General features: G+C 37.2%; 1 protein-coding gene across 2 annotated transcripts; it reads left to right on the forward strand.

The window, feature by feature from the left end:
- The first annotated feature begins 12,859 nt into the window (after positions 1-12,859).
- On the forward strand, positions 12,860-18,487 carry LOC143854587 (adenosine/AMP deaminase family protein). 2 transcript variants are annotated; one of them, XM_077364627.1, is made up of 11 exons: positions 12,860-13,067; positions 15,331-15,401; positions 15,841-15,932; positions 16,022-16,081; positions 16,194-16,427; positions 16,558-16,634; positions 16,735-16,804; positions 16,972-17,085; positions 17,202-17,268; positions 17,563-17,667; positions 18,198-18,487. In XM_077364627.1, the coding sequence occupies exons 1-11, from the start codon at positions 12,967-12,969 to the stop codon at positions 18,320-18,322; spliced, it is 1,116 nt and encodes a 371-aa protein (XP_077220742.1). In that variant the 5' UTR covers positions 12,860-12,966; the 3' UTR covers positions 18,323-18,487. The 2 variants fall into 2 exon arrangements, with proteins under 2 accessions (XP_077220742.1, XP_077220743.1); XM_077364628.1 differs by lacking the exons at positions 12,860-13,067; positions 15,331-15,401 and adding an exon at positions 15,482-15,491.
- Positions 18,488-19,793: the final 1,306 nt, after the last annotated feature.

The following is a 19,793-nucleotide window of genomic DNA, read 5'->3' on the forward strand; positions in this document are numbered from 1 at the left end:
TATATCCTTAATAAAGAAAGAAAGATCTTTTGAATGAGACAGAATACAATTATCTCTCTTAATGCAACCAAATCTCTCTCTCTCTCTCTCTCTCTCTCTCTTGTTTGGAGCGGTCCACTCTCCTCTCCTTCGTGCAAAATGTGGAAGTAAATGGGTCTCACGTGAGAGAAAGTGGGATTAGCTTTAGCAAATCTTCCAATTAAGTGGTAAATGAGTAGGATTAGAACTATAATTAAATCTCGGACAAGAAATTAGGGCCCGTTTGAATACCCCATATTTTGTATTTGGATTTAGAATTGAGTTTTGAATACAAAATGAATAGATCCACCTGCTCATGTTGAGGGAGACAGGGAGGGAAGGGGGTACTTCCTACAGGAAGGGAGAGGTTGAGGAGCAATGAAGGTGAAGGAGAGCTGTGGATTTCCAATTACTTATTTCCACAGCGTATTTGGAAATCTGATTTTTTTCACTCAGTCGCTGATTTGGAAATCCAAGGATTTGATTCGGATCCAAATCACAACATTTGGCTGCAAATGTGAGAAATCCAAATCAAAATCTTCTCGGTCACCCCCTTATTTTAACAATGGCACGCTCATAACTAGATTTTATTAAAGAGATCATCTAAACTCAGGGGGGGAAATGATATCCTCACCACCATGCATTTAATTCTCTTTGACCGACAACGCACACTGGTGACGTGCAGCCAATGGGGCTCCCTTTCACCCTACTTCTGCAAAAGCGCCCCTGAGTTTCGCATTCCTCATTATTAAAACTATTGCATTTCCAAAGTAACCATCAACATCTAATGATGTGTATAATAGAATGCGTAGTGCTTACGATCAACATGACTCCCGGTCTCCCACGTAGGGAACGTGTGCAATTGGGACCCTTGATCTAGTTGGCCTCATGGTTTTAAATTTTGGATTTCGGGGACCGAAACTGAAATTTGGCGAAATTTCAAATTTCGGCCTACCAAATTTCAAACCGGATTAAACTGAATTTTGAAATGAATTAAATAAGCTTTTTTAATTATTACCAAATTTTTACCGAAATTTTAGATTTCCAGGGATCCGAAACCGGTACCGAAACCGAAATTTTAAACCATGGTTGTCCCTCGTGAGATGGCCAACATACACATAATTTGAATTGTGTGCTACGTTCTGTTTCAAATGATGGCTGAAATCAAGTTATTAAATTTTTTTGTTGTGTTCCTATGCAACTAAAGTTTAATTTTTTAGTTTTTATGGGGTTTCATGATAACCGAACGGCTGAACGCCCACGATGATTATCTATAGGAATATAAGATACCTTACTAGGTAAGGTATCGGTGTAACAATTTCTGCCCGGAGGTTTACATATACACATAGTTGTTGTTATAATTGTGTAAATGAAATTGAAAAGGATTCATTATTGTAAAGAATTGATAATTGTTACTGATTAATATTAGTTGTGTTTCAATTTTATTTTCTTATGCCATTAAGGAAACAAGATTGGAGATCCAAATCCAAGAACCTTATACGTTATGCCATTAAGGAAACAATTTTATTTTCTTATGCCATTAGGTTTTCATAATGTTTCTTTTTTTTCACGTCATTTTTATTTTCTTTCTTTTTCCTTTCCTTTCTATGGAAACCAACTAAACGGACCCTAAACAAGGCCTTATAGATAAAGGACATGAAATCATCCAATCAATACAAGACTCATCCTCAATGGGGAGACTTTTGTTCACACTTCCGATCAATAGACCATGCAACATCTGCCCTACACATATGGGGCTCAAAAAGTAATTTTTAAGAAAATATAAATTTAACAATGATTATCACTTTAACATTTTCATAATTTAAATAGGGATTTTTTATGATTAGTCCCTACTTGGCAAAATAATTGCTTAATAGTCCCTAAGAAACCATCAGTCCTACTTTTAAAAAAATAATTCATAAAAAGTCCCCAAAACTAACCTACGTATAAATATACTCCATTAAAAATTTTAAAATAGCAAATTTACCCCCAACCTTTAATCGGTTTTAGCCTGATTTCAATTTCCCTTCCAATAGTTTTGGAAAAAAAAAAAAGGAAATTGGCTAAAATATCTCTTCCAATATTTTCATTAAAAATCCTTCAACAAAAAATCATTCAACAAGTTATTAATGTTTTCCACTGCAAATTTGCCATTTTAAATTTTTTAACTGAGTAGATTAACGTATGTTAGTTTTAGGGACTTTTTAGCAATTTTTTTTAAAAAGTAGGACTCTTAAGATAATATGCTTTTCCTAGGGATTGTTAAGCAATTGTTTTTGCCAAGTAGGAACTAATCAACAAAAATACCTGAGTGCTGTACATCTCTTACTGACAAGTAATAAAAAGGAGTTGTACGGGGTTAGGGGCCTAATTAGTTGAGAGCAGGAGGGGCCCACCAGGCAGGGGTGCAAGTCGTCCATGTGGGCCATATCACGCAAGTTGGAAAAACTTTGTATGGCTGCTTTTTTTTTATTTTTCACATCATTTTACAAACTATATTAAACTCGATTTTTTTCAATCCCGTTTTTTCGCCGTTTTGCGAACTATTGTTTGGACAAGGGAAAAGATAATTATAAAAAAAAAAAAAAAAAATTCTATGGAAAAAATCCATGTTGTAGTATGTTTGCAGTTTTCTTTAAAAATAAGGAAAAAATTTATTTTGGGAAAACAACCCGTGGAAAAAGGGTATACTAAACATTTGAAAATTCATTTTCCATGGAAAAAATTCTAAAATTTTCCCTACTTCCTACAAGTGAACGGTCTGAACAAAAATCCTTACTAGTGTTGCCGCTGAAATTTGGACCTTCTCTTGGATGATGAATGTGCCCACCTAGCTTCCGGAAGGGCGACCTTCGAACACAAAAACTGATCGGAAAGAGGACCTAAGTCGAACTCTAGAAAGGGGAACTCTCCGATGTCTATGTCGTGTTGGAAAGTTTCTAAAAAGTTAGAACTTCGTTTAGAAACTTTCCCACCTTGGTAGAATCTCTAATGAAACAAAGATTCTATGATTAGACTTTCTAATATGGGTGTGGCCTTGCATTTTTAGCAACATTTCATGTTCATAGGGTTATACCTTAACTTTGGAAACGTTTGGTGAATGAAACTAAGCTCAAATATCACTTTTTATTTAGAGTTTAATGGTCAGATGAATTGGGCATAAGAATAGAAGTTCTATGGGAGCTTTGCCTAAATATAAGAGACCTTTGGTCCCTCTTACTACCACCATTAACTTATAAACTCATAAAGAGAGAGTGAATTCAAGTTTTGAGAGGTTTTCTATAGACCGGTTGGTGGGAAAGTAGGAGAAGCATTAAGGGGCGTTTTTGGGTCATCTCAGTGCTCGGAAAAGCTTTGAGGAACACTGGTTCTCATGCCTTCAAGGAAAAGCCATGGCACAAGGTACTTCAAACCCATCTCAATTTAATATTGATTTTTTTTTATTTCAATGCCAAAGATCCGATTGGGATCACTAAAGAAATGTTTAGAACAACATGGCAAAAACAGTAAGAGATGAGGTGAGCTTGGAGAAAACTATATAGTAATTTCAGAATATGAGATATGACTTGCATACCTCGAAGCTTTGTTTCCCTTTTATAGATTAGGGTCACGAGCATTGAATGAATGTTGCATTTTACGGAGTCTTGCCTGATCGGTCAAGTTTCTTGGAACAACGCTTTCCAACTTTAACATGTTGAGGCGGCTTACGACTTCTAAGGTTTCTAGGGCTACTAGAAGTGCAGTGAAATCACCCTTTTCCCTTAGAACCTTTGAGTTTTCAAGTGCCACGTGTTAGCTCCTTCGAAAGAAGACCAATTACTAGCCGAGGCATTGAGTTCCTTGGTCCTCCGCCATGAGCGTAGGCCTCCCATACCTCCCTAAATAGCTTCTCGTTATTCCTTCCACAATCCATCCCGAAGCTCGAATGAAACTCTTGTTCCGGGTTTGACAATTTTAGATAGGATGATTTTGAACCCCAACAACTATACATAAGTTTTAGTAGAACGTAAATTTGAGCTAACTACTTTAGAAATTATCGTTTATGATATTTTAAAAGCATTTGTCACTTCATGAAGAATAGATGATGTAAAAATAAATGGGTAGACTCACACGAGTACAACTGGGTCTAGGACAACCATCATACGCTTATATAACATGCAAAGGATGATACCAGACTCACGAGCCGAAAAGACAGCTGGGTTTGTGCAAATATCAAAATAGGGTTGTGTTGATAACATTTCCCTTACAAATTTAGGTCATTTTGGGCAACCATAAAAAGATATTCCATGTAAAGAACAAAAGACAGCTGGGTTTGTGCAAATATCAAAATAGGGTTGTGTTGATAACACTTCCCTTACAAATTTAGGTCAAATTGGGCAACCATGAAAAAATATTCTATGGAATATATGTGGGGTCATTTGTGATAGATGGACGAATACGGGAGATGGAGAGACTTGCGAGAAGGTAGGAGCGGGGAAACAAATGGTGAAAAAATTGCCGCCTTAAATTTACATTCCCCTCCCCCTATTTGTAGGGACCTTTTCATGCTCCCGTCACACCCACGCTATCAACTCCCCCTCATCAGTCATCACCTATCAGTCTATCACAACTGGCCCCACAAATATTCCCCACAAATATTGCATGGAATATTTGGAAAATGGTATATTCAAGTTATTCAACCACCCCCACCTTTGACCTGTTTTTTAAACTTGTGACAGCCACCCCTCTTAAAAGGGTCATCTGTCGTCATCAAGGTTTAAAATTTCGGTTTCGGTACCGGTTTTGGCTTGGAATTTTGAAATTTCGGTCGAAATCTGGTACATAACCCGAAACGAATATTTTATTCCATATTAAATTTAGGTGAAATATTAAATTAATATTAAAAAAACAGATTTTTTGGGTCAAATTTCGGAAAAACCGAAATTTCGACCGAAATAAATGACCGTTTCGGTTTTGATGCATTTCGGTATCGGTAATTTCGGATTTCGGTCGAAATTTAAAACCATGGTCGTCATAAACGCACAAGAGGGTCCTGTCCCATGTTAAAAAGTGGGTAAATGTTTGCCCCCCTTTTCTTCCTGGGCCCACACCCCCTTGTATTTGTGACCAAGGTTTAAAACTTTGGTTTTGGTACCGGTTTCGGACCCTGAAATTTTGAAATTTCGGTTGAAATCTTGGTATAAAATCCAAAACCTATATTTTATTCAATATTAAATTTCGGCCGAAATTACCAAAATTTCGGTAATTTATTCGGTAGAAATTTCGGTGAAATATTAAATTAATATTAAAAAAAGCAGATTCTTTGGGTCAAATTTCGGCAAAACCGAAATTTCGGCCGAAATAAATACCGTTTCGGTTTTTATCGATTTCGGTGTCGGTCTCCACCGAAATTTTGGATTTCGGTCGAAATTTAAAACCATGTTTGTGGCTACTCTCTTTACAGTTTACACTACTCAAATATATCATTTCCCATATTTTTCGTAGTTCAAAAATATGCCCTTAGCTTTCCTGGGTAGATCAAGGCCCTAGAATTACTCTTAACATAATTCGACATACTATTTATCTCCTGTATGGTCAAGGGATCCCATCATGTACACGTGAAACAAGCAACCAGAACAATGCTATAATTATGAGTAGACCAACAAGTACGTTTTGTAGCATTTTTAATTAAAAATGACTCAATTTTCTGTAGAGGACTTTCATAAAGAAGATTTATCTGTGACCATGTAAAGGCCAACATAGATAGAAGTTTTTCTGTTCGGTCTGTAAGACTGTAACCAGCTAAAGGTGATCTCAATCCCCATAAAACCAACCCAAAGTACACGTTATATCTTAGTTCTGTTTATAACTTTAGCCCGAAAGTATCTCCTCTGATTTCACCTAGGAGGGTGACACTATGGTCTAACCTGGTTGGATTTGGTTTTAGACTTTTAGGAGATAAGTAGTTATCAACAAGAAAATTTATCCTTGGAGAATGAATACGTGTGAAGAACAGGTCGTGTCTTAAGTTTGTTTTACGTTAATTAAAAGTCAACATAATTGAAAAACAGTTCCAACTTAAGTTTTCCTAATTACAACAAGGTGGTTTCGCAAAAGAAGTCTCCCACTTTGCCTTATTTGCTAAAGCAGTCTTCTAGTTTCTTAGTTTACTAATAGTCTAATAGTAATAACGGTTTTTGCAAATTTAGACTTGCCATCTATTCTTTGTAACCGAATCCTTAACGAGCCGAGCCGAGCCGTTAGCAAATACAAACAAGAAGACTCCGTTAGCAAATAAGGAAAAGTACAGAGCTAATAAAAACATGGGTTGAAAAGCAAACAAGAAGACTTGCTTTTATGGATCTACCCACTCTATTTAAAAATGCAAACAAGAAGACTCCGTTAGCAAATAAGGAAAAGTAGGAGACTTCTTAAACCCCTTATTAAATGCACTTTGTTCACATGGACCAGTGAGGACGCCCTTGCAACTGACTTTTGCAAGGGTCCCCTTCAATTTATCATTCCTCATTGAATAACGAGCATAAGATCTTCATAATTTGATCTTGTGATAAGGTGCTGATAGAGTCCCTCGTGGGGGCCCACCATGGTCATTGTCCAAAATTCATTTTAATGGCTCATTCCAACCATTCAATCAATCTTTTCTGCTATGCTCGTAGAATGTGGACAAATGCCGATGTCAAGCAACAATGAAATGCTATTGATTTTTTTTATTTTTATTTTTATTTTTTTCGGGGCCCTCAATTTCCCTAGCCAACAGTGACCATATACACATGTAGCCCTGTCTGGCAACCATGAATAATTATTCCATGGAAAAGAGCATAAAAGATCTATAATGCTTCGTTTGACGGAATTTGGTTTGGATTTGGCATGCCATTCCATGTTTGGTTGCTAAAATAATATTGGACTCCCTTAGTTGTCTCCATGTAATAATTACTTGTGTGATCGATGTGGATTCATTTAAAATTAATTTTTTGTTTACTGCACTTGTAGGAGCTTTTGGTCCTCACCTCACTCCCAGTGTCTCAAGTCTTTCCCTCTCCAGCTCATCTCACACAACTAGCCCCACAAATATTCCATAGAGTATTTCTTCAGAGTTGCCAAACATGGATTGCTTCAAGAAAACCTAGATATCAACTATGACAAATGACAAAATTTCCCTTCTTGATTACGTAGCATTCACGTAGTAAGGGTAGATCCATATTTTTATCCAAAGGCAAGTTTTGGAACTATTGGGATTAGAATCGAGTACCAACCATGCAGTGCCACCTGGTCCCTGGGCCCATGAGAGACTTGATGCCATGTGGCCAGACACGTCACTTCTTAGCTATAATGACCCTTCAGCCAGCTCTACAATTTCCACCAGCACAGCACCACCAGAAGTCATGCGCCTCCCCATCGGCCGATCAAGTCCAACCGGTGAAGGAAGAAGCATCATCAATGCCAATCATAACATCCCCTTGTAACATCCTGTCTATGGTTAGAGCCACCCTGAAAAGACTGAACAGACCGGAAACACAGGCAACGGCATCAATGCCAGCCCTCATCGAGATCACACGGCATCCCCATATTCCAAGGGAACTCCATCTACAAAAAGGGAAACCCCCCACTCAGAGGAGGCGGAGAGGCCAAGGTATGTATAAGCCCTTGTTTTAAGTTCATTCCATCTGTCACCTCTAGAGCTGACTTGAGTGACGAAGGATTCCTTGGTGTTCTCAAACTCCAAGTGGCCTTAACCCTTTGTCTTTGAGTGTAGGTCCCCCTCTAGATCATCTTGCATACCTTCTAAACCTAGGAGTGTCTCAAGAAGGACCCGTTCATGTACTCAGCATGATTTGGACCGCAACGGGAACTCTTGCATTCTTACCTTGTGTTGGGCAACCATTTTTAAATGGGCTTCCTCGGTTTTTATGGTTTAAGGTGAGGTAAATGAGAAAGGCTGAAAAAGAGAAATATCTAGTTTGAAAACCGCACCTTTTGTGCCTTAATTAATGAGATAATTCGTAGTGACTCGTGTCTTCAAAAAGTTTCTCATTAATCTATTTCTGCCGACTTAGTGGGGTGAAAATGAGAAGCCTTGCCGAACACGGCCTCAAGTGGCCGGCAAAGGAAAGCATTAACTAATGAAAGCACCAAGTGTCAAATAACACTGCGTCGAAATTACCTTCTTATAACAAGAAAGCCGTGCATTGCTAGGCCCGGAACCTTGATTCACGAGGAAGGCCCCGGTTCGTTTGGGATTTTGAGAATTAATTTTGAGTCCAAAACTGATTATTGACTCAAATTTGCCATAAATTTTGAGCCAAACAATCAATTTTGGGTTCAAAATTGATTATTGAACTCAAAGTTTATTATAGATTTTTGAGAATTGATTATGAGCTCAAGTCAAACATTCAAATTTTGACTCAAAAACAATTCTCAAAATCTAAAACGGACACTGCTTAAACACAATTTTGAGTCTAATAATCAGCTTGGGACTCGATCAATTCTCAAAATCCAAAACGAAAAGGACCTAATATTCTATAGGTTGAAAATAAAAACCGCACTACCTGGCTCCTATGGGATTTTGAGTCCAAAACTGATTATTGTAGTCAAAATTGTGTTTAATTTTACAGTTTTGGATGCAAATCTCAAGAGAAGGGGACCACGATAAATTAAAGTTACGAGTCATTTGGAAATTTATATTTATAAGGTTTCAAATAAGAGGAATGATAGATTGAAGGGTGCCGTTACAAAAAAAAAAAAAAAAAAACACTAGCTACAAGGGTGCTCTTCCTATTGGTACAAATTGCATTTATTGCTCTGTTAATTTTATATTTGTCTGTGTCATTTGTTGAGAAGGACCAATGGGTGACCCTTGTAGTTGGTTTCATACAAGGGGGCCATTCAGTCTATCATTCCTCTTTAAATAATGACTGCTGAACTCTGGGGTGCCCTTGCAAAAATAAGATGAAAGGCACCCGCATTAATTTCACTTCACAACTGTGTGTTTATTGTTGTTACAAATTGGTATTGTGGATGAAGAAATCGTTTAGAGTAAAGAAATAGAAAAAGAGCGAAAGAGACGCAAGAGAAGCAGGTAAGGCAACGGATGCTTTCTCTTAAAGACTTTAATTTCCCCACTTATGCAGGTGGCTACCATGGAAATAAGCCCCGAGGATACAATGCCTACACTAAGAACAAGTGTTGCACCCCAAGTTCAAAGCAACTAGTATGCCCTTGAAAAAACGAGAAAATAGAGAAGAAGGCACCCCTTCAAATGAAGATACCCTTTCATTTAAAGTAATACCTTTTTTGCAACGAGTGTCTTTTGAATGCAAATACCATTTCACAAAAAGAAGTGTCTCTTTGAAAAATCTCATTTTTGTTATTTTACAAAATAAATATTTCAAAAATATCCAACAATGATACGTAAAAGTCAAAGAACATTAATTGCACTGTTGTGACGTGCAACCAATGGGGGCGCCCTTTATCCTATTTTTACAAGGGCGCTCATGAGTTTAGTCTTCCTCGATTTTATATGATGGAAAAATTATATGGTGCTTGAGCGTAAAGTCCTATGTAGGCATTACGACAAAAGTACCGCATTTGAGTTCTTGGGAAGTGTAGCCCATTCCCCAAAGATTGCATTAGTGTTGGTGTCACAAGCTTGATTGGCCAAGTTATCCGCAACAAGATCGCCTTCCCTGAAAATGTGAGTAATAACAAAATCCATAGCAGATAATACAGTTGTTATCTCTTTTATAATATAGTAAATGTGGTACTCATTTAAGCAACCAGTTGTCTGGCAACACTCTTAAGCAATTAGATCATATTATCACCACTTTGTTAAAGACTACAGAAGAGTCAGCTGCTTTTGTTGGAATGGATAGCTGGGCTTATAAGGACTTGGGCACGTTCTCCTTCATGGCTAGCTTTTGTTAAAGACTAAAGAAGAATCAGCTAACCCTCACTATGTTGCTAAAAAGACAACTTTTGGTTGAATGATGGAAGTTGTACAAGCATTCAATTAAATCTCTTAAGGTAACTGTCTCTACCACCCAGATCTCAAATCTTTTGAAATTTTTAAAGATTTTTGTTGTGAAGTTTGATGCATCGAGTAATGAATACGGTGTTGATTTTAGAAGGGTGACCTAATGCGTTCGTGAACATGGCACTGAACTATCTCTTTCGGCTTACTAGAAAGAAATGCTTTATGTAATGCACGCCAGAGAAAAGTAACGTCCTTATCCCTTGGGACAACTAGTCTAGATTTGAACAGACATCCTCCCTTGAGTTACAAAGTGGGTATATCTAAACTCGGCTTATGATTATGAGATTATGTCAAAAAGGAAATGAGGACGTGGCCTCCAATGACCTCTTGCGTAGGCCAATAGAAAAGTCATTACTTGCTATATCCATGCATTAATTTACTCTCTTCTATGAAATCAAAACCAAGTTTTTAAAGAAGCGTGGGGAGTTAAAAGTTGTGCATTTTAGGGCATTCTTAAGACTCAAGTATTACCCATTTGGGATTGATAGTGCAAATCACATATTGAGATAATGGTAAACATGGCTTAGTTGAATCTCAAGGATAGAGTTGTTAGATCTCTTGCTTAAACTATCATCAAGAAGCATCGGTCATAGTCATATATACCCACATTGCATGATTCTAAACGTTTGATCGAGGGCCATAAGAAATAAATTTTCCTTAAGATGTGTTTGATCCATTGATTCTTTGCATGCCTCAACATGATTTGTAGACACACATACTCTTTTTTAATATGATTCGGAAACTAAAAACAAAACAATGACTCAGGAGTTCCTCCATGTAAACTGTCTAATGGAAGAGATTTTTGGCCTATGTTATTGATACATGAGTTTTCGTGGACAGTATATCAGGTGTAGTTTGCTGGTAGTGGCGCGTATACACACATCATGTAAACTTCTGGGAAAGCCATTTCACAGCTCACTTTTGCAGAAGAGATGAGCCAAAAGTGAGCTACTAAATGGCTTTCCCATAAGTTACCTAGAAAGCCCCATATCGATAGTAGGAATATGTTATATGCAGGGAGAATGCTGAACTGTAGGGCACTCTTGCAAAAAAAACTAGGTACAAGGGCCCCCCATTATTGGACCATCTCACCAAAGTGCATTTATTTTTCCTATATTTTTATAATTTTTATTACCATTATAAATGGTGAAAATATATAAACTGCTTAAATTGGGTTTTATTTTTCCTGGTTTTTAAGTGTCTTTTCTTCTTTCCCTCGAACCCACTCAACTCTCCCTCTCTTGCCATATCTTACAAGTGGCCCCACAAATATTCCATGGAATATCTTTTTTGTCGTTGCCAAACATGCCCATAGACTTAGTGGGAATCTGTTATAGATAGTTATATTACATGTTAAGTGTAAGTGTAGTGGTGTTGTAGGCTGTTAATTATAGATCTCTTGAGTCAGTTATGTAGTTATTAGTGGGAGTCTATTAGGAAAAGTGGTTGGGACTTCTGTCTCATGTACTTGAAAGATTATTCAATCAAAGAAAGGGATCATGCAATTATTAACTACCTATTGTGAGTGCGGGTGTCAATGGACCTAGACAGTCTGATAGACCATCTGAATCCAAACGGGTAGGGTCTAGACACTAGACACATTACCAACATCCATGCATGATCACATTTCTAATCCCTATCATAGAATCTGAAACTATTTCCGATCAGATCGAAACAACTAACAAAAACCTTATGGGACTATCATTTTTTTGAAATGTTCTGGGACTATCATAATTCCGATTTTACTATATTATTTTATGAAAATAACCTTTTTTTTTATAACTTTAAGTATTTATTGGCGGCATTTTCGTAAAAATAAGCCATATGCATTTTTTCGAACGATTCTATTTTCAGTATTTTGTCATTCTTCTCTCTTAAGCCTTGACTCAGCCTTCTCTCTTCCTTCTCTAACCATTGACCCCAAGCCCCTACTGCCACTTTTGAGAATTTTAACCATGTACAATGTAAGTTGGACCTATTAGCACACTCAGATTTGAAATAGATACTGATCGAGACACGTGAAGTAAGTCCAAAGAACCCAAAGAACACTCTGGATCCAATCGTACCGATGAAGGGTTCGAATGGATCGTAACTAAGAGGTGGATTCGATCCCAAGTGGATCCATTGACACCCCTAATTGTGAGTAGGAGAATTTAAGTTCCTCTCCAATCAAACCTAAGTTTTCTTCTTTCCAAGTTCGTCAAAACTGGGTGAACTCATAGGAAGGGTTTGGATCACTAGACCATTGGACCACGGTCCATGCGGCTAATATCTTATCTTTCCAAGTAAAAGTACAAATGGGAAACCCTAAAATTCTTCTTCCATTTCTCATCTTTCGTTTAGGGAATACCAATTAACGGTTACGATCATCCAATAATAAGATTTTTTTTACGATTTCTAGTCCGTAGTACAGTTGTACTAGATTATTGGGACAAGGTTATTTTCGTCATTTCATATGATTCACGGTCGTTATGGTTGAAAAATGAAAACAAAGAGCTTGTTCCCTCATGTTTCTAATCTCAGCCATTCACAAAAATATGAAGGGCCGATTTATGTGCGACCTACTTAGCCGTGAAAACAATCTCGAAAAGAGAGTGCACTTATGAATTCGCACCAAGTGTAAGATAATTCGCACTCCTCTTACGTGAATTGATTTTAAAAAGCGGGACGCGCATTATCCTAGAGCGGGTGCGAATTTATCATCGCCCAAAAGAAATTGTAACTACCGAGAAAGAGCAGGGTTATAAAGGAACTTTCACTCTTCTAAACCTTCCCCAGAGAGAGGTGGGAGGGGTTATAAAGAGACACTCTCCTAAACCTTCTCATTTTTCCTTCTCGGGATAATTTTTAACTGTAGTCTTGGAACTGAGAAGAAGAAAAACTACATATAGAGAGAGAGAGAGAGAGAGAGAGAGAGAATGGGAGAAGATAAGAGAGTAGACATGGAATGGTGTCTTTCACAGCCTAAGATTGAACTTCACGCACATCTCAATGGCTCTATCAGAGACTCTACTCTGCTGTAAGCCTTTTTTTTGTTCTTACGAAATGTTCTTTTTTTAATTTTTCTTCTTTCTCATGATGATGATGATATTTTATCTGTTTGGAGATTTGATCTCTGCTTTTGCATCTACACGTTTTTTTTTTTTTTTTCCGTTGATTTTTATGAATGTCGGAGTTTTTTCCAGCAATCTCTAATAAATATCATTGTTTAGTGTTTTTAGGGTTGTTTTGTAGATTTTCGGTTTATTTTGATGTTTATCTTAGATTTCACTAAGTATTTTCAAATCCAACCTTATTTGGCTTTTCCTTAGATTCTTTTGTTTTCTTCGAAGTTTTGGAAATTTGGTGTACTGATCTCTCCGGTTAGATTCTACTAATATTTTTCGAATTCCGCCTTTTTTGTTGTTAGTGTTTGATTTTTTTTTATTTTTGAAGAAATTTTCTGTATTTTAGCATTTTCTTCAAGGATGTGTGTTAGATTTCAATAAATTTTCTAAATTCTGCTTTAATCAACGGTTTTTTTTTTGTTGGTTTTTAGGTGTTCTTCTGAATGAGTTGTATCGTTCAGATTTTCTAAATTCTGCTTTAATCACAATCTCTCATTTTGTTCTGCCAGTGTCTATTTTAGATTTTGCTACATTTTTCGAGTTGTGTTCGATTTACATGTTTAGGGTTTACGTATGTCCTTCTGGAGACTGTTCTATCCTTTTTTAAAGATTTTTTTCTTTTTTTTCGAGTAGTTTTCTTAGGTTCCAATGGATGTTTTGGAATTCAGAATTATTAATTTTCTTAAATCTTTCCCTTTCAATTGTTTTTGGTGAGCATCCTGTTTCTTTTTATGCAAAGAGCAGTATAAGATAAAGCTATTCTTCTTTATTCACGGGTTTGAGGTAAATGCTTTGTTTTGAAGTTCTTTGCTATAGTGTTTGCACCACCCTGCTTCTTTTTTTGGAATGAGCTTTGTGAACTGTTATCCTTGATTCTCATTATGTGTTTTCAAGAAAGTGAATTAAAACATAGGGCTTTTATGATTGAGAAGTTGTTCCAATCTTGAATCCACGAAATCCACGAAATTCAGCAGTTGTACATCAGTTTGATTTCTTAACATATGGTTGTAATTCTGTTTCAATCACACGAAATGCAATTGAAAGTAGTCAAATACTGCTGTAATTCCTGTCAATCACACAAAATACGATTGTTTATTCACTTCTTGATTGTGTGAGATTTGATGGTATGTTTCTTCGCATCATAAATTGGTATCTGAGATCTGTTGAAAATTCATTTTTGATTCAAGAATAGATACAATTTTTATTATTTCTTGATTTTTTGGAGGGATTTGGTAAATCGTACCCTAGCAACATATTGGTTCTTGGTTGTTAAGGGTTTTTTTCGGAACTAGTTACATCGCCAAAGAGATAGGAAGGAGAAGCAAGAAAAGATGGGAGCTAAGGAGGGGTAGATTGGATATTTAGCTCATAAGGATAAGTTAATGTTCATCATATACTAAGTATTCGTGTAATTCAATATACATAAAAAGTATATTGAATGCTGGAGAAGCACCCTGATTTGCGATGGAGGGTGGCGACAAGAAAGGAGTGTTTTACAATGCCATTTTTTTGGAGGGAGGCAGGGAGGGACTTCCCAGGATAGAATTCTAACTTAGGCATATTCTAATTACTATCTCACTGTGCAACTTTCTCTCTTTTGGGGTAAACAAGGGATGCTGTGGAAGTAGATTACGGGGTAAGTTTCTAAAGGTACGACTATTCGTACAACTTCAATTTTTTTTATAGAGGGTAAATGAATGTTTTACCCCCTATTTACCCTCATAGGAACAGACCCTTAGTTTCTCATGTCTTGGGTGAAAAAGGCATCTTAACTAGAACTTTCGATGTTGAGATTATAAGATTTAGGGTTGATTTTGTTATTGAATATGTTGCTTTGGGTGAAAAAAGGCATTTTAAATTGTAAGGATTGATTTTGTGATTGCATATGTTTGTTTGGTGGAGCTTTTCAATAGAACTTTGGATGTCTTGTTATGTTTATGAAAATCTGAGAGCTTACGCTTCTTCATGGTTGATCATATCGATCACTTTTTTTTTCGGGTTTGTCTTGATCTTCTACTTATTTTCCCTCATAGAAGCATCTTAATTTGCAGTACTTTTCCTATCAAGTATCTGTTAAACTCTCTGCAAATTATTCTTCTAATATTTTTCTATGAAAATTATGTTGCATGAATGAATGTGCTGCTTTACTTGTTTGCTATTGCTAATATTTTGCAGAGAACTTGCTAAAGTCCTAGGGGAAAAGGGCGTCTTAAATTTTTCTGATGTGGAGCATGTAATAATGAAAAGTATGTATATATTTGGTTCCTTGTGTTTATTTCATCTTCCTTTTCGTTTTGTATTTCTGATGTAGTGTGCGAGACATGTAATAATGAAAAGCATTTATATATTTTATTCCTTCTATTATTTCATGTTCCTTTTATTTTCATATTTCTGATGTAGTGCACTTGAACTTCTTTCTTCGAATAGAGAATCTCAAAAGTACAAAAATGTTAAAACTCCTCTTGGTCTTTCTTTAAGTGAGTCATTCATGTTGGGTACATGACTATAGGATTTTCCCCAAAAAATATATTGTAGCCAAACACTCAATATATATATTTGTATATGAAAAATACTGTAAGATCCAAAAATTTATGGAGCGAAACCAAGTTCTCTAATTATTACTATTATTATCCCCCAGCAAGCTTCGTTTTCCCACTTTCCTCGTGTGACTTTCTCTTTATGCAGATGCTCGCTCTTTGCCTGAGTGTTTCAAGCTGTTTGATTTGATTCACATTCTTACTACTGACCATGCAACCGTCACAAGAATCACCAAGGAAGTATGGCAAATGTACAGTTACAGAATTTGAACAATATCCGCACCATTCAAGAGTATGACTTTTGTTCACCATATATTTTTGAAATACAGGTTATTGAAGATTTTGCTGCAGAGAACATTGTCTATCTGGAGCTACGAACAACCCCAAAGGTATTCCATGTGGCAATTGAACCATTGAACTGGTTTTCATTTCTTAACACATTATTCACCGTGAATAAGATTTAGTGGTTGAATGAGGCAATATCCTGGTTCTTTCTTACAGAAGAATGAAGCTATTGGGATGAGCAGGCGCTCATATATGGACGCAGTTGTAGATGGTTTGAGGGCTGTTGATATGGTTGATGTTTCTTTCATTCCTTCTCATGAGAGCTCTGAAAATTTTGTAGGGTCTCCATCTATAACTGATACATGTAGTGTCAAAAATAGAAGAAAAATATATGTTCGCCTTCTTCTTAGCATTGACCGCCGCGAGACCACTGCAGCAGCAATGGAAACAGTATGTTACGACCACCCTGTTATAACTGTTGCGTTATTGGGTTCTGAGCATATTTCTTTAACTTTGTTCATATGAGATTTTAAACATTGATTGGGAGTTGTACTCACCTTAGATTTCCTCCCTTCAACAGGTTCGGCTGGCACTGGAAATGAAGGATTTGGGAGTAGTCGGTATTGATCTCTCCGGCAATCCCGTTGTGGGGGAATGGTATTACACATAACACAAATTATAATGAGAACTAAATTGATCTCTGCTTTTGGTTATAGAATGATTATGTGAGCTTAATTTTCATTACATTGTATGACAGGCCAACTTTCTTGCCAGCATTGAAGTATGCAAAAGAGTGTGGTCTGCTTGTAACTCTTCACTGCGGAGAGGTGTGTCGGGCTTCCTAAGGGACCCACATTAGTGAGGCAACACTTCCCTGCTTCTTTTATCGTATATTTATTGCCTTCTATGCATTGTGACTAACTAATTTCGCAACTTAGTAAATTTAGGTGCCTAATGCAAAGGACTAATTAATTTTGTAACTTAGTAAATGTAGGTGCCTAACCCAAAGGAAATCCAAGCAATGCTGGATTTTCATCCAGAAAGAATCGGCCATGCCTGCTGTTTTGGAGAGGAAGAATTCAGAAAGCTGAAGTCAACTAAAATTCCGGTTGTAATTTCTTTTGGCATTCTCCCTCACTGCCTTTTCTTTTATTGTACTATCACCTTAATTCATATTAACTCAGCTGCAGTCTAATGTTTGTGCTATTGACATTATTGGTGCAGGTTGAAATTTGTTTGACATCCAATGTTACTACTAAAAGTGTTTCTTCCATACACGATCATCATTTCGGTTTGATCTCCTGCTTTCTTTCAAGCATCAAAGTTTATGACTTAGACAAATTTTTTCATAGAGAAGTAGCAAAGTTTACGGCTGGCTGCCAACCTGACGCCTACCCTCCTCCTTTATCCTGGCTTGGGACAGGCTGTGAAAAACACAGGCGGAGTTATGACTTAGACAAATTGAAATATAAAAAAAAGATGGATCTAAATGAAACAGTTGTAGCATCTCTATTGCATGCACTTCAGATCTTGAACACTATATACTTCTTTTCCTGTTACTGAGACTAGCATATTGATTCCACAGTTGATCTTTACAAAGCAAAGCATCCGTTGGTTATCTGCACCGATGACTCGGGGGTATTCTCTACCAGTCTTTCCCGCGAGTACAACCTTGCTGCTTCCACCTTTGGTAGGTACATTCGTACATATTATTCCAGATTTTTTAGGGGTGAAACTTAGGTCAGGTTGGGTTGATATTTTGCTAAAAAATGAATTGGAATCAACCCGAACCCGATCCGATTTTATGGTAAAAACTCAACCCGAATTCCCAAAAATTGACCTGAGTTGCACCCCAAGAATTTTTAGAACATAAATCCATAGATTTTTGTGAAACAACCAATTGCACCAAAAGCTTAAGCTGTTAGAGTTGGTTTTATTTAATCATTTATACTTCAACACAGCGCCCCCCCCCCCCCCCCCCCCCCCCCCCCCCCCGCTTGTGGCCCCTCTCTGTTTTGGGTTGGTCACACACATGGATTTTTACTATCAAGTAGTTGGGTTTTGAACCCTGGACCTGCCGTGAGCAAAACCTTTGATACCATGTGAAACGACCAACTACTCCAAAAGCTTGGTGTTATTTAATCATTTATACTTCAACAATTATCTCTAATTAGTAGACTAATTGATCCATTTTTGTTTGTTCATCTGTAAACTGTGAAGGATTGGATGAAGAGGAAATGTTTCAGCTGGCTAGGAATGCGATTGAGTTTGTGTTTGCTGGTGATAGAGTGAAGAAGGCTCTGACAGAGATCTTTGATTTGGCTGCAAGAAAATCCACACACTGAGTTTCACGTAAAATCTGCAGTTAGTATTTTTTGGCAGTATATTATTAGTTCTGCCCCTGTTACAACTTGTTATGGACCTCAGTGGATTTGGACTGTTATTAAAATAAAATAACTGCAGGATTATCTTTAGTAATGCAACCACCTACTTTGAAGCTGTTTTTTTTCCCTCAATGGCTCTACTTTGATGCTCTAATAATAAGAATAAAAAGTAATAAATAAATATTATCAAATGTAGATCATTTATTGGAAAAATGCCAATCCTGTTGTCTTTGATGAAGAGTGTTTTTAGGATTTACAGATAGGGAGAATTTTTTTTAAATGGCTGATTGCCAAAGCAAAGATGGATAAAAACATATAATTTTCACATTATACACTCAACTCAGAACACAGGTGATGCAGAGGGTTTTCAGATAGGAGCAATGGACATCTCAACTTTGGAGATCTGAATCTTCATCAAATTATGGTAAAGAGGTTAATAGAGTTTGTGAGGGTTGTGTCCTTGGAAAGGAACATCAAGAGATTCAAGACTCATATTTTTAGTAGGATGTTTATGGCGCATGATGGGGTACAAAAAACAGCAACTAATGAGCTGTCGACACGTGGCCCCAGAAGGGCCCACCACAAGCCCAACTGCTGCGCGGGGGTAATCTAGTAATTGCCTAAGTAGTGGGTGAACCTAAACCCACAGAGGGTCCGACACCTGTCCTGGGGTAGGTAATCCAACCACCTCAGGTCCCCTTCTATAAAAGGCCTTTCAAGGCTCAAATCAAGGGGTAATAACTTCTGAACTACCTCTTAAACACTCATTCTGCACTCCTGCTCTTACTAACTTGAGTGTCGAAGGGCCTGTCCGGAGTGACAACTCTGGGTTGGTCTTCTGACCTCGTTTGCTCTTGTGCAGGGCTCCGCTCCTTCACCTCAGCTCCTCGAGTCCACAAACCTAGCTCTTACGTCACTGCTGTATCTGTTACCGATTTTAGGCCTAACAGCGCATGAAACTTTGATCAGTTTATTCTTGAATATGTACTTTATCAGTTTATTTTGATATTCAATGACCCAAAACTCATCCCAATTTCATAATCGTAACCTCCAATTAAATGTGCTTTTGATCATTGAGTGTGAACGGTCTAAAATTAGATACAGGCAATGGTCATTATGGTCTTGAATGTGAGGGCCATCCGGTTGCTGTTTTTTTTTTTTACCACTGGAAACTTAACATTTGGACCATGTTTGGCAATCATGAAAAACTATTCCATGGAATATTTGTAGTGCCAGTTGTGATCGATAAGCTGGTGAGGGTGAGAGTTGATAGGGTGGACGTGGAGGGAGCATGAAATGCTCCTAAAAGCAGGGGAAAAAACATAAATTTAAGTAGTGTATCTTTTTTTGGGAAATGATTTCTGCCTTCCACTGTTTTGATAACCATAAGCTCCAATTTTTGTCGTGTAGTATTTAAAGGGATGTCAGAGGA

The sequence above is a fragment of the Tasmannia lanceolata genome, unplaced genomic scaffold, assembly GCF_043159265.1.
Source record: "Tasmannia lanceolata isolate RefF3 unplaced genomic scaffold, GAP_Taslan_0.1 ptg000020l, whole genome shotgun sequence".
NCBI lineage: Eukaryota > Viridiplantae > Streptophyta > Magnoliopsida > Canellales > Winteraceae > Tasmannia > Tasmannia lanceolata.

Bases quoted from the DNA above. Each gene is read 5' to 3' on its own strand.
- LOC143854587 (XM_077364627.1), top strand. From the start codon at position 12,967: ATGGGAGAAGATAAGAGAGTAGACATGGAATGGTGTCTTTCACAGCCT. The intron at 16,082-16,193 runs GTATTCCATGTG...TCTTTCTTACAG, and splicing joins AGCTACGAACAACCCCAAAG to AAGAATGAAGCTATTGGGAT. The intron at 16,805-16,971 runs GTGTGTCGGGCT...TAGTAAATGTAG, and splicing joins TAACTCTTCACTGCGGAGAG to GTGCCTAACCCAAAGGAAAT.